Genomic DNA, 12,065 nt, shown 5'->3' on the forward strand with positions numbered 1-12,065 from the left:
CGTTATGCAAAAGAAACTCGATGAGGCAGTAGCAAGTTTTGAAGCATGGAAAACAAATATGGAAAAGCACATGGGGGAAAAAGATGCAATAATCGAGGAGCTAAAAGGAGAACTTGTGGCTTGCAAATTTGCAACTAAGGAGAAGGGAGACGACCAACCTTCGGTGCTGAAGGAGCTCAAGGACATGAAGGATCAGATGAAAGCTCTATGGGAAGGAGATGAATAGAAATCGAAAACAGTATCTTCATGGGCGGAACTTCTTGTTAAGACACAAGAAAAGGTTGATGAAGCAGAGAAATGGATTGAGGATGCGAAACAAGGGAAGGCCTAGATGCTCAAGACCACACCTACTTCTATCATTATTAATATGACCATTGAAGAAGAGTAGAAAAGGAAGAATCGGGCTCTGCATGTGCGGGTCACAGGAGTCAAAGACAAGGAGAATGTAGATGAAGAAGTGAAGGAACTGCTACAACGCATGGGCATCACAGAGCCTACTCACACAAGTGCATTGAAAGTGGGCAAGAAAGGAATCGATGAGAAGGGAAACGTAAAGGATAGGGCACTTATTCTCCGCTTCCCGAATATAGAAATAAGGAAAGAATTTCTAAAGAAGAGGCCAACTCTTAAGAAAACCGGTATTTTCCTGGGAGATGACCTTACATTGGCACGAGTGGCACACATGCAAGAGTTGATGCCAGAGATCAGGGCAGCAAGAGAAAAGGGGAAAAGCGCTCAGCATGACGGTGTGAGACCTATGGGGCGACGCTCCGGATAGCGGCGTGGAATTGTAATGGATCATATAGGCTAGATGTAGGTGCCTTTGAAGACAGCTTTAGGGACAGGGACATAGTTTTCTACTCAAGAGACACACCATATACCAGGACAGCGTATGCCACATGTGAAGGGTTATTTATGGGAAACAGCTAGTCGACCAGACAAGAGATCTCTACAGGGTAGCCGGGGTTCAGGAGTAGTAGTAGTCTTATTTAAAGAGGAGCTGAAACCGCTACTACAGTTTATCAGGAAAGATGAGCAAGCAAGGCATATGTGGGTGAGAATGAGAACCGAGACAGGTAGATTTCTATATATCGCTATATGCTACTTCCCTCCAAGTACCTCAGTCTACTCCTCACCTAAAGGACAATCCCCTTTCTCCATATTCAATAATGACATATGGGAGTTCTCTAGAGATGGAGAACGACCAACTCTCAAGCAGTATTCTATGATACCTCTGAGGAAATTCTCAGAGAGGTGGATTTATCAAAGAGGGGGCTTACTAGAAACTCACAGGATAAAGAACACACTGAATATGGGAGACATCTCATGGAGATGGCAACTATACATGGTTTGGCCATACTTAATGGTCTAGAGAATTTCCCGTTATCTCGGGGATTCACATGCTTCCCGCACAAGCATGGGGCCAGTGCAATGGATTATGTCATGACTTCACCAAGCTTTATTTCTAGTATCGAGGACTTTAAGGTGGGACCCAGACCGGTTGGGATTGCAGTGGATCATGCTCTCTTGACCTTATCAATCTCCTTCCAATACAATGCCTCTCAAGTACAAAGGAAGAAGACACACACAAGATATACTTTCATGCCAGAGACTGATTCAGTCATGCCTCAAAACAGTTTGTATGACAAGGAATGCAGAGAGACGAGAACCCAGGTCCAGAAAGAGCTTACACTTGGGATCATCACATATAAGCAGTCTCGGATTGCTCTTCGGCGTATAGTACGTCGCAAGAAAAGGGCATTTTTAGCCAAACTGGAGAAGGATTTATATCAGCTCTTCTTGAGTCAGGACTCACATGAGGCCTGGCATTTATTTCACGAGCCCTCATCGCCTCCGACAATTACCTCTCCTGAGATTTGGGGTCAATATGTAACATCATTATATACAGTATCTGAACAGCCTCCATTACCAGATCCGCTAGAGCCATGCCCTACTACTAGTACTTTCTTTACTACGGAAATGGTCGAAAAAGCCATTGATAAGATGAAGACAAGAAGAGCATATGATCATGAGGGTTTAGTAGCAGAACATCTGATCCATGCAAGGGATCTACTTTCAGAAGTCCCTGCTCGTCTGTTTAATCAGGTCATGTGTGAAGGATTACCTGAATCTTGGAAATTATCTACTATCGTACCTATTTTCAAGTCAGGGGATCCTATGATACCCGGGAACTACTATATCATTATGGTAGGTCACACTTTGAACCGATTGTACGCATCCATTCTTGAACAAAAATTGAGTAGATGGGCAGAGAATGAGGGCATAAGGGCAACAGGACACGCTCGATTCAGAAGGGGTTATTCCACTTTAGATCATATTCTTACGCTCAGAGCCACTATTGAGGAAGGAAGAGCAAACGGGAGAAGGATGTATTGTTGCTTTGTGGATTTTCGGAAATCTTTTGATACAGTACCAGATTGATGCGCAGGATGCAAGGATTAGGGGTCCCCAAAGAGATTATTTGGGGGATCATGGCCTTATATGGGTCAGTAACTGGTTATGTACGTACTCCAGAAGGGGATTCCGACATTGTTCATTCCACCGTTGGAGTAAAGCAGGGATGCCCACTGTCCCCTACTTTATTTGGTATGTACATAGATGAGGTATCAGATTACATTGATAGAGAGGGTGACAGAGGTGCTCAACTTGCAGGGTCATGGATCCCTTTGTTGTTGTATGCAGAGGCAGCTAGATGCATTACATAAATTTCGCGGAGGACAGTGGACTGTCGGTAAACTTGGGTAAAACCAAAGTTATGGTGTTTAACACCACACCGCAGTGGGTTAGGAGATCGGCACCTACATTTGCATATGGCCAGGATACAGTAGAGTACACAGATGCATACACATACCTTGGTGTGGTATTTGCAGGACCGAAGTTTACTCTTAAGAAAGCAGCGGATGCTAGATTATCCAAAGCTCTGCGGCCTTGGGAGGGTCGGAGAGGATGTGTTCACAAGTGCAGTTTCAGGAACCACGAACAAAACTTTGGCTCTTTGATACTGCGGTGGCTTCGGCTATGCTTTATGGGGTCCAGATTTGGGGACCATCTGTGGATCAGGATAATTGGAAGTCAATGGAGAGACCTTTGGTATCTATGATTTCCCGAATGATTAGAGCCAAGGCCTCCGTACCACACGCGATTACCCGAGCGGAACTAGCGGCGCCTCCGATAGAAATTGAAGCTCTTACCATATAATTGCCGATATACTAGACTTGCCCTCGAATCCTCTCGACAATTAGCAATGAAAGGGGATACATCATGCTGGTATGCGCAACTGTCCTCGTGGTTTCAGAGACACAAGTTCAGTATGGAAAGATTACCCCCCTTCCAATACTCTCTTGAGGCTCCATCACTGGCAATTACACGAACGGAGATTAATAAAATCATCCGACAGGATCTTATACAGTTGGATACTAAGAGGACATGGGTAGACCCTACACAAGAATTGGGCACGAAGATGGCCGACTACAAAGAAAATTCCTACAACTATCTGAAGATGGATTTGTGATTCGCCCGAGTTACATGGATACCCACCTGTCTCATGGTTTGAGATGTGCTATTGGTCAGATTCGTACATCCTCACGAGTCACACCAGTTGGAAATTGAATTTGGCAGATTTAGGGGAATCCCACCTGAGAGCAGAATTTGCAAGTTATGCAGAATGGAGCTGGAGACAGAATTACACTATATATGCCACTGCACAGTATACTATGAGATACGTGGGCGTTTTCATTGCCTCTTTAGAGAAGGCTTTGGACCTCTAGATAGAATCATGCAATACCAAGACCAAAGATTCTTAGGCTTGTACCTATTGGAACTACATCGGCACAAGGATAATCTAATGAGAAGACAAAGAGCACTACAACCTCAGAGGCAGATCACAGATTTCTTCGCAGCGAGAGAAGCAGGAGTGGAAGGAGAAGCAAGAGGCCAGCAGCCAGCACAAAGGAGTACCCACATTCATACCAAAGGCACCCTAATTGACAGAGCGATTGAGCTTAGGAAGTCGAGACGACCACGACCAAGATGCAAAAGCACACTTCACGGGAGGAGACTACAACAAAGGATTAGAAGCATTCTAGCCAGACACTCTGAATGCTCCTAAGAAGTTTATTTAATACTTTGTATTTAGTTCTTCACATTTATTTTCACACTTTCACACTTTTCACACTTAGTACTTTAGTACTAAGGTACCCAGACATTGTAACAGATTCACCACTTTTGTATCAGTTTGGTCTCATAGGTCATTCTGGCCTTTTGAAGACGTTAATATAATATTTCATTTCATTTTCTCTCTCTCTCTCTCTCTCTCTCTCTCTCTCTCTCTCTCTCTCTCTCCATATCCTAACACTCAGGGCCATCATCGAAGAAGGCAGATCTCATGGGAGACGGATCTATTGTAGCTTTTTGGACTTCCGCAAAGCTTTCGACACGGTACCCAGAGCTAGACTGATGCGCAGACTACAAAAAATGGGAGTACCCACAAAACTCATTTGGGGGATCATGGCATTGTACAGATCAGTAGTAGGGCATGTACGCACCCCGGAGGGACTTTCTACACCGGTTCACTCCACTATTGGGGTGAAGCAAGGCTGCCCGCTCTCTCCTACTCTTTTCGGTATGTATGTGGATGAGGTTTCTGACTACATTGACAGCGATGGGGATAAAGATGCTCAGCTGGTAGGAACATGGATTCCACTTTTGTTATATGCTGATGACATAGTGTTGATCTCCGAATCCCCAGAAGGAATGCAACGTCAATTGGATGCTTTGCATACGTTTGCCCACGAAAGTGGTTTGTCTGTCAACCTGGTTAAACCAAGGTTATGGTGTTTAATACCACCCCACAGTGGATCAGGAGGTCAGCACCTACATTCACATACGGCCAGGAGACTGTGGAGTACACAGACGCTTACACTTACCTTGGAGTGGTTTTTAGCGGACCTGCATTCTCACTCAGAAGAGCAGCAGAGACCAGACTTACTAGAGCCCACGCAGCATTGGGTAGATTGGAGAGGATGTGTTCGCAGGTTCAGTTTCAGGAGCCCCGGACGAAGCTCTGGCTCTATGACACCTTGGTGGCTTCAGCATTGCTCTATGGAACCGAGATATGGGGACCTTCACTGGATCACCACGGGAGGCCGGGTCGCTCAGACGGATGGGGAAACCTCTCGTCTCTATGATCGCGCGGCTCATTAGAGCCAAGGCATCAATACCACGGGCCATTATCCGAGCAGAGCTAGCGGCCCCCCCACTTGTGGTGGAGGCACTCACCAGATCAGTCTCCTTCATAAACCGCACATGGGCACTTCCTAGAGACAGATATGCTCGCATAGCACTTGAATCCTCTCGACAGCTAGCCATACAAGGAGATACAACATGCTGGTATGGGGAGATGACATCATGGTTTCAGGCACATGGGTTCAGCATAGACAGGCTGCCACCATTCCAGTACTCATTGGATGCACCATCTCTCACTCTTACACAGTCAGAGATCACCAAGCTCATCCGCCAAGACCTGACCCAGCTAGACACCAGGAGGACATGGATACAACCAGCACAGGAATTGGGCACGAAGATGGCTTTCTACAAAGACCACCTCCTCCAACTTACGGAAGATGGTTTTGTGGCGAGACCCAAATGCATGGATACCCACTTGTCTCATGGGATACGATGTGCTATTGGCCAGTTACGCACATCTTCTCACCAGTTGCGGATTGAGACTGGGAGATACAGCGGAGTACCAGCAGAGGACAGGACATGCCCCTTGTGTAACATGGAACCTGAGACAGAGCTACACTATACATGCCGCTGCCCCGTCTACTACGAGATTCGAGGCCGTTTCCATTGCCTGTTCAGAGAGGGTTTTGGATCACTCTCGAGAGTCATGGGATACGAATATCAGAGATGCCTGGGTTTGTTCTTGCTCGAGCTGCGCAGACACAGAGATAGCTTGATGAATGGCGAGGCTAGTCAGTCTCAAAGACGGATCACGGACTTCTTCAGAGCAGACACGAGACAGCCGCAAGAGCCACTCCCACAGCAGAGCCCCCCCCCCCCCCCCCCGTCTCACACCAGAGGCACGCCGATTGACCGAGCGATTGAACTGGGGAAATCCAAGCGCCCGCGACTGCGAAGAACTACACAGCGTCGACGAAGGCTACGACAGAAAATTCGGAGCACGCTGGCCAGGCATACACGACGCCCGGTCAGACTACTAACCATGGAGGAAATTGATGAGATTCGCCAATGACCGATGCTAGATCTCCTGTGATTCAGCTATCCCAACAAGCCGCCCATTATTCTACTTAGTTTTTGCTTGACTCACATCGACCAACTTAGGACCCCATAGTATATATCTTTGTTTTGTACTGTTGTTAGGTTTATTTTGTTATTTTGTTACTCTGACTTTGTATCAGATCCACCACTTTGTAACTTTCGGGTCTCATAGGTCATTGTGGCCTTTTGAAGACGTTAATATAACATTTCATTTTCATTTCATTTCTCTCTCTCTCTCTCTCTCTCTCTCTCTCTCTCTCTCTCTCTCTCTCTCTCTCTCTCTCTCTCTCTCTCTCTCTCTCTCTCTCTCTGTACTGCACTAGACCTAGGCCTTTGCTTCTTGGATGGATTCTAGCTCTTCAAGTTCTTTCTTAGCTGTGCTCAAGATGTTGCTGTGAGCAGACCTCTCTTGTCGAAGGGAATGTAGGCTGGACCACTCTTCTTGTAACTTCAATGCCTCAAGCTCCCTGCCTAAAACCGCCAAAAGGTCAAAGGCGGGATAAAATCCTTCAAGTAAAACAGGTTTAGGGCTCATCACTAACACAAAGTAATGGAAACGTTTGAGATGCCCTGTTCGACAAAGAAACGAGCTTTTTTAGCACAGCTTAACAAAGCGTCTCTCAGATGTTTATGAGCTAGGATCTCAAAGAGACCCGGAGACTACTCCGAGAGCTCAAAACCCCATCCTCCATCACCTCTCTTGACACATGGAGTCAATATGAAACCGATCCTTTTAGAGTTCCAGGGCAGGCCCCCATTCAAGCCCACCTAAGCCTGCGCATGGTGCAAAGGTGCTATAGACATGCTTGGTGCAGGCAAGGCTTGGGATCATGATATACTGTTTCAAAGACGAAAGATTTACCTCACTTTGTTCCTCTGAATTGTTTCTGTAGGTCTTCTGGTTTTCTTCTGCTGTTGCATCTTGCAGATTCTCCATCTCAAACCGCAATGTTGCTGAAAGTCAATAATTGCACGAAAACAATTAGTAACTACACTGAAATCAGTTTAAAACCAGAATAATGAGCACGATAATTACCTACAACTTTTTGCATTCTCTCATTCTCATTCTTTAACACCAGCACGTTTTCTTGCAAATGCTGATTCTCTGCCTCGAGTTTGGTGACTTGAGACAGCCTTTTCTGTAAGGTAGAAACATCAGCATTTGGATTAACATACAGAAAAACAAAGGCTTGCTTTGAGCCAAATATGTCAGTCGCACCAATGCCTCCTAGACAGGGCCTTTTTTATGAGGATTTCTTTTTACTGACTAATAATAGAGAAACACGGCATCGCCATTTCATTGCTTTTCGGAGGCTTGCCATGTTTTGTTCTTTGTATCAGCTCTTTGGGAGAACTAGCTCCAAAATGTCAGAGTTTCCCCTCTTATTGTGAGGGTAATAATGCAATACATATCCTTCAGAAATGCATCAGCAATCATAAGGATCTAGCTACTACTACGACCCTCCTTCCATGTCGACAGGATCCAGTCCCATGTCCTGTACTTGCATGATTTGCAAGCCCCTCAGTTGCCTCATATGAACATAGTCAAGCTTTGACTGAAACCACCATATACATGTAACAACCGGGTGAAATGACACATAATTCTCATAAAAAACCTGAAACTTCTTGTAAGCCAACAAGTAGCACATATGGAAGTATAGACCTAGACAGTTCAAATTCACATTTATATCAGGGTGCTCTCCATACCTCTAGGTCCATACACCTTCTTTGCTTAAGGTCGGATTCCTCCTTCCAATTTGAAGCTTCTCGCCTTGCTTCCTAAGAACAACAAGGATGACATCAACATAAAAACCATGGTATATCTAAAATCCATCTTGTAGACTGCTAAGACATGAATTTTTAAGACATTGAAATGCAGTTTTGCATTTCTTAACAGCCAAACAAGATCGCAGCACCTGAATCTTTGATTTCTTTTCCATTCCAACCAGAGACGTGATAAAGTAGTACTTTTACGACCTGCCCATTTGCCAAAAAATGTAGAATCTCTTTCATTAACTGGCTACTTCTCCCATTAGCGTAATATTGCTTCCTACGTGTTACGTCCCCAGACATCAGGATCGGCGCTTAAACTATGCCTAACTAGTGTGAACCGACCTTGCATGTGAACGCACCCTTAGTTGAAGGGAGGATAAGAAAGGCGGTTAAGAAGTCCTATAAATAGGACTGAGGTCTCACTTGTGAGACATCTTGTGTGATCACCACACTTGGACTCTAGGCCCTTGGCATCTCTACCCACACACTCGCTTGGTGTGGGCTTGGTGGTACGGGACACCAGCCCTTGTGGTAGAGGCTAGCCCGTCAGCTGCACGCTCCCAGGCTCAAGGGTGAGCTCGTATTGGCTCAATGGCTGGGAGGTGAGTCTGATGTGCTCTCTATGCTTCTCTTTGTGTGAGTATGGCTTGTGTCATGTCGTGTGTGCAAGATGGATCCGGCAAAGGACTAACATTGGTATCGGAGCTTCTTCTTGCTTGTACAGACATCACGGCAAAGTGCAAAAAACCATTAAAAATAATGAGGTTGTGATGGCCTAGCCTGACAGGCTCTCTACTCTCTTGCATAGGGTGGTATGCGACGCTACTAGCAAGAGAAGAGAGCAAGCGGGGCACATGCAAGTCCATGGTGAGAATCTATGGTAAGTCTTTTCTCTCCTTTTTGTGATTTGCGCATGGATTCTCGTGTGTGGAGGTTGATGCTAGCGATAGTCTGTAGCGCGGATAGTGTGTCGTGCTCTCTACAGTGGGTGCTCCTCAGTGCAATGTGCGTGACATCTCACTCAAAACAGAATGGAAACACAGGAAACAATAGATAACAGCAAATCAACACCGAGACACAACAGCAGTACAGAACATATGGACTCGACTATCTCAAATACAGACTCTGGCGTGGCAGCACACTCAGATCCAGCCCATAACTCACGGGTACAATGAGGGTGTCGAGGCTCAGATGTGCAGGGATGGTGCAGACGTGATGTGTGTATAGACTCGCTACTCTAGACGACGACACTGGACCATATATGAAGAAGATGATAATCATGACCCAGCAACTACTACTCATATGTACAACCATAAAGAGCCACCAACGGCTCATAAATGTCAGCCATCTAAGTCTATCCCCAAACTGAGTGGTGGTGGTGACCTGGCCCCGATGTCCACTAGACCACTGTCCGTATCCCTGCCACGTGTCACTGCCCAGCCCAGAGAGTCCATCCAGTGTGACCAGACCAAACCAGACCAACTGTACTAACTGTGTGTCCTGTGAAAGTGACACTGTAACTTGCTAGAGGTTGCCCGCCACAAGACCGCTCACCGTCTCGGTGAGAAATACTAAAAAACTATGAAAGAAAACTACTAGGTACTGCATATGTACAATGATGAGCTAATGAATCTGTCATCCAAGAGATAAGAGTTGTGGCCACTGCTGCACCCGAAGTATCAGACTCTGGAGGTGGAGCCATTAGATCGATGGGAAAACTCTGGACTCTATGAGTGCTCTCCACAAACTGACTCTCAGCGAAAGGAGCAGCCACCTGCTGCTCGGCAGATGGGAGTACCTCGCCTGAAGTGTACTGAGGCCGCCGACTCGCACACCCATGTCGATGTGGGCCTGCGAAGGCGTCACAAGGAGCCGTCTCTGAGGATGACATGTGGTAAGGAGCCAAAGGTGCCAGGCTGCTAAAATCCCTGAGGGTAGTAGTAAAGCTGCTACTGTGATGGAGCACCTCCCCCAAACTGTCGATGACTGTACTCTCCATATCCCATGGGCGTCTATACTGATCTAGCGGGACGAACCCACCCATATCCCACAGAAGCCTGAGGCTGCTCCTACAACCCCATGTCCCCTTGGACTAGCATATCCCGAAATCCTTGCATTTGAGCTTTGAGGTCATCACTTATCTGAGACTTTACATGCAAAGCCTGACGCAAGGCAAAAATGGTAGCATCTCTATCAGCAATGGACCTCTCTGTAACTCGCAAGCAACCTTCCATGGCCGCATATGTGGCTGAGTGCTTCTGGTGGTTAGCTGCTAATTTCTCGGCACCAAGTTCAATCATTGCAATAGCATTTCTTTTTTTTCCGAGAAAAAGATCCTTCTTTTAGTTAATGAAACTGCCCATAGGGCTACAACAACCATGATGGGGAGACTCTCCCAATAAGAAAACAGCATATGTACAATGAGGCTACATCAAGAAATGGGAGGAGGAAAAAGCCACATAGGTGGATGGTAGTGCCATCTGAGTACACCCTGGACCATGGTGAAAAAAGGCCCAGGACGCCAAAGTCGAAGGAAGGCCTCTTTGCGCTCCTGCATGCGGTCGGAGCTTCCCAGAGGTCTCTCGAACTGTCCACTGAGAGTGTGGATCAACTCTAACCTAAGATCGCGAACAGTCTCTGTTGGTGGTACAGGATGAGCCTCAAAGATGCGGAAGCAACGGGCCCGCCTGATGAACCAGAGTGTCAGGCCACTGATGAGCTCCCAACACTCCTCTCTCACTGCACCACTCCTGTGGAGTAAGCTCTCTGGCAGACTGAAGTGTAGGTCGCCCCCCCTGCATCACTATCATCCTGCTAGTGGAAGATAGCTCAAACTGAAGTGTCGGGCCCATGAGAGTGGACCATGCAGCTGCCCCCCAAGTGTACTGCCGAGCCGTGGAGAGAGCAGGCATCAGCCGAAGAACAGGAAGCCACACCTGCTGTGCCATGGGACAGTCCCAAAGACACTGACACCGACTCTCCACAAGATGGTCACAAGCTGCACATGCGGCCGAGAGACCACTATGCACAAGCCAGTCCCAACTGCTGTAGCTCTGTGTGCGACTAGCCACTGAAACAAAGCGACTCGCCTCGGCTATCTGGAGCCCCACAACCCCTGCCAAAAAGCTGCCAAGAACTCAGCTGTGAGACCCTCCTCTTGCCAATGAGGTGCTGCAGCAGGGCAAGCCTCTTTCTGTGCTGCCAGTATGTGACGTCCCAGTCGAACAGTGTACTGAAAGAAAGGGACACCTGGGTGGTGTGCAGAAGAGAAAGGGTCCCTCCAAAGCCACTCTCCAGGATCCCACTGTACTCGTGCCAGTGGACAGCACTCCCAAGCCCACAGTCTCCACTGTCCAGTCTCAAGAGCTGCTGAGTCAAGATCGATGACACAAGTCCTCCAACAGATGCCCACCACTCGGATCCTCTGAAAGCAATACTTTGCCACCTGCGGGGCCTCTACTGCAACTCGCTGTAAGCGTCCCTCACCCTGTAACTAGAAAAGTAGGGACGGAACAATCTTTGAGCAAGCCTGAACTGATATGAGAACCTCCAATCGCGTGAAGGCTCCCATCCATCTCGGCGCTGCTGACTTGAGAGGTGTGAGCCACTCAGTTGGTGCTGCCTCTCAGATGTCCTGGCACATGCTCTGCACCCCTCTCATGCCCTGTAGCTGAAAGCCCTGCAGCTCCTCTGACAAGCCTCAAAACTGTAACCAGTCACCTAAAGAGCGTGCTGGACGCGCTGCCATGGGACCCCAGGAAACATGAGGCCGACTACCAACCAAGTGGCCTCTCTGGGTGACCACGGGGTTCCTAACAAGGGGCTATCGCAGATGCTCCTCCGTGCAAGTAGGCTGCCGCTGCTCCAGGCCTCGCCACAAATGCTCCCAAGATCGAAGCAAACCCACAGCAAAGCGGTCCTCCAGTCTCCTTCTCAAACCAACTCTGCGCATCTCTGTGAAGATCCATCTAGTCGAAGGTTGCCAGGGG

At 47.4% G+C, this 12,065-nt stretch overlaps 1 protein-coding gene across 9 annotated transcripts in view; it reads right to left on the reverse strand.

Moving 5' to 3' along the window:
* The window catches only part of LOC147443073 (uncharacterized), a 224,755-nt gene that overhangs the window by 84,893 nt on the left and 127,797 nt on the right, over positions 1-12,065 (reverse strand). For all 9 annotated transcript variants that reach the window (XR_015190226.1, XR_015190227.1, XR_015190228.1 and 6 more), the window contains 3 exons: positions 8,011-8,082; positions 7,340-7,442; positions 7,166-7,257 (listed from right to left, as the gene is read on the reverse strand). Coding sequence is in view for 4 of the 9 variants with exons in the window: in XM_086529008.1 (XP_086385134.1) it covers positions 7,166-7,257; positions 7,340-7,442; positions 8,011-8,082 (267 nt within the window). In the remaining 5 variants the exon portion in view is untranslated. The remainder of the gene's footprint in view (positions 1-7,165; positions 7,258-7,339; positions 7,443-8,010; positions 8,083-12,065) is intronic.

The sequence above is a fragment of the Adiantum capillus-veneris genome, chromosome 14 (assembly GCF_014529385.1).
Source record: "Adiantum capillus-veneris isolate H3 chromosome 14, ASM1452938v2, whole genome shotgun sequence".
Taxonomy (NCBI): domain Eukaryota; kingdom Viridiplantae; phylum Streptophyta; class Polypodiopsida; order Polypodiales; family Pteridaceae; genus Adiantum; species Adiantum capillus-veneris.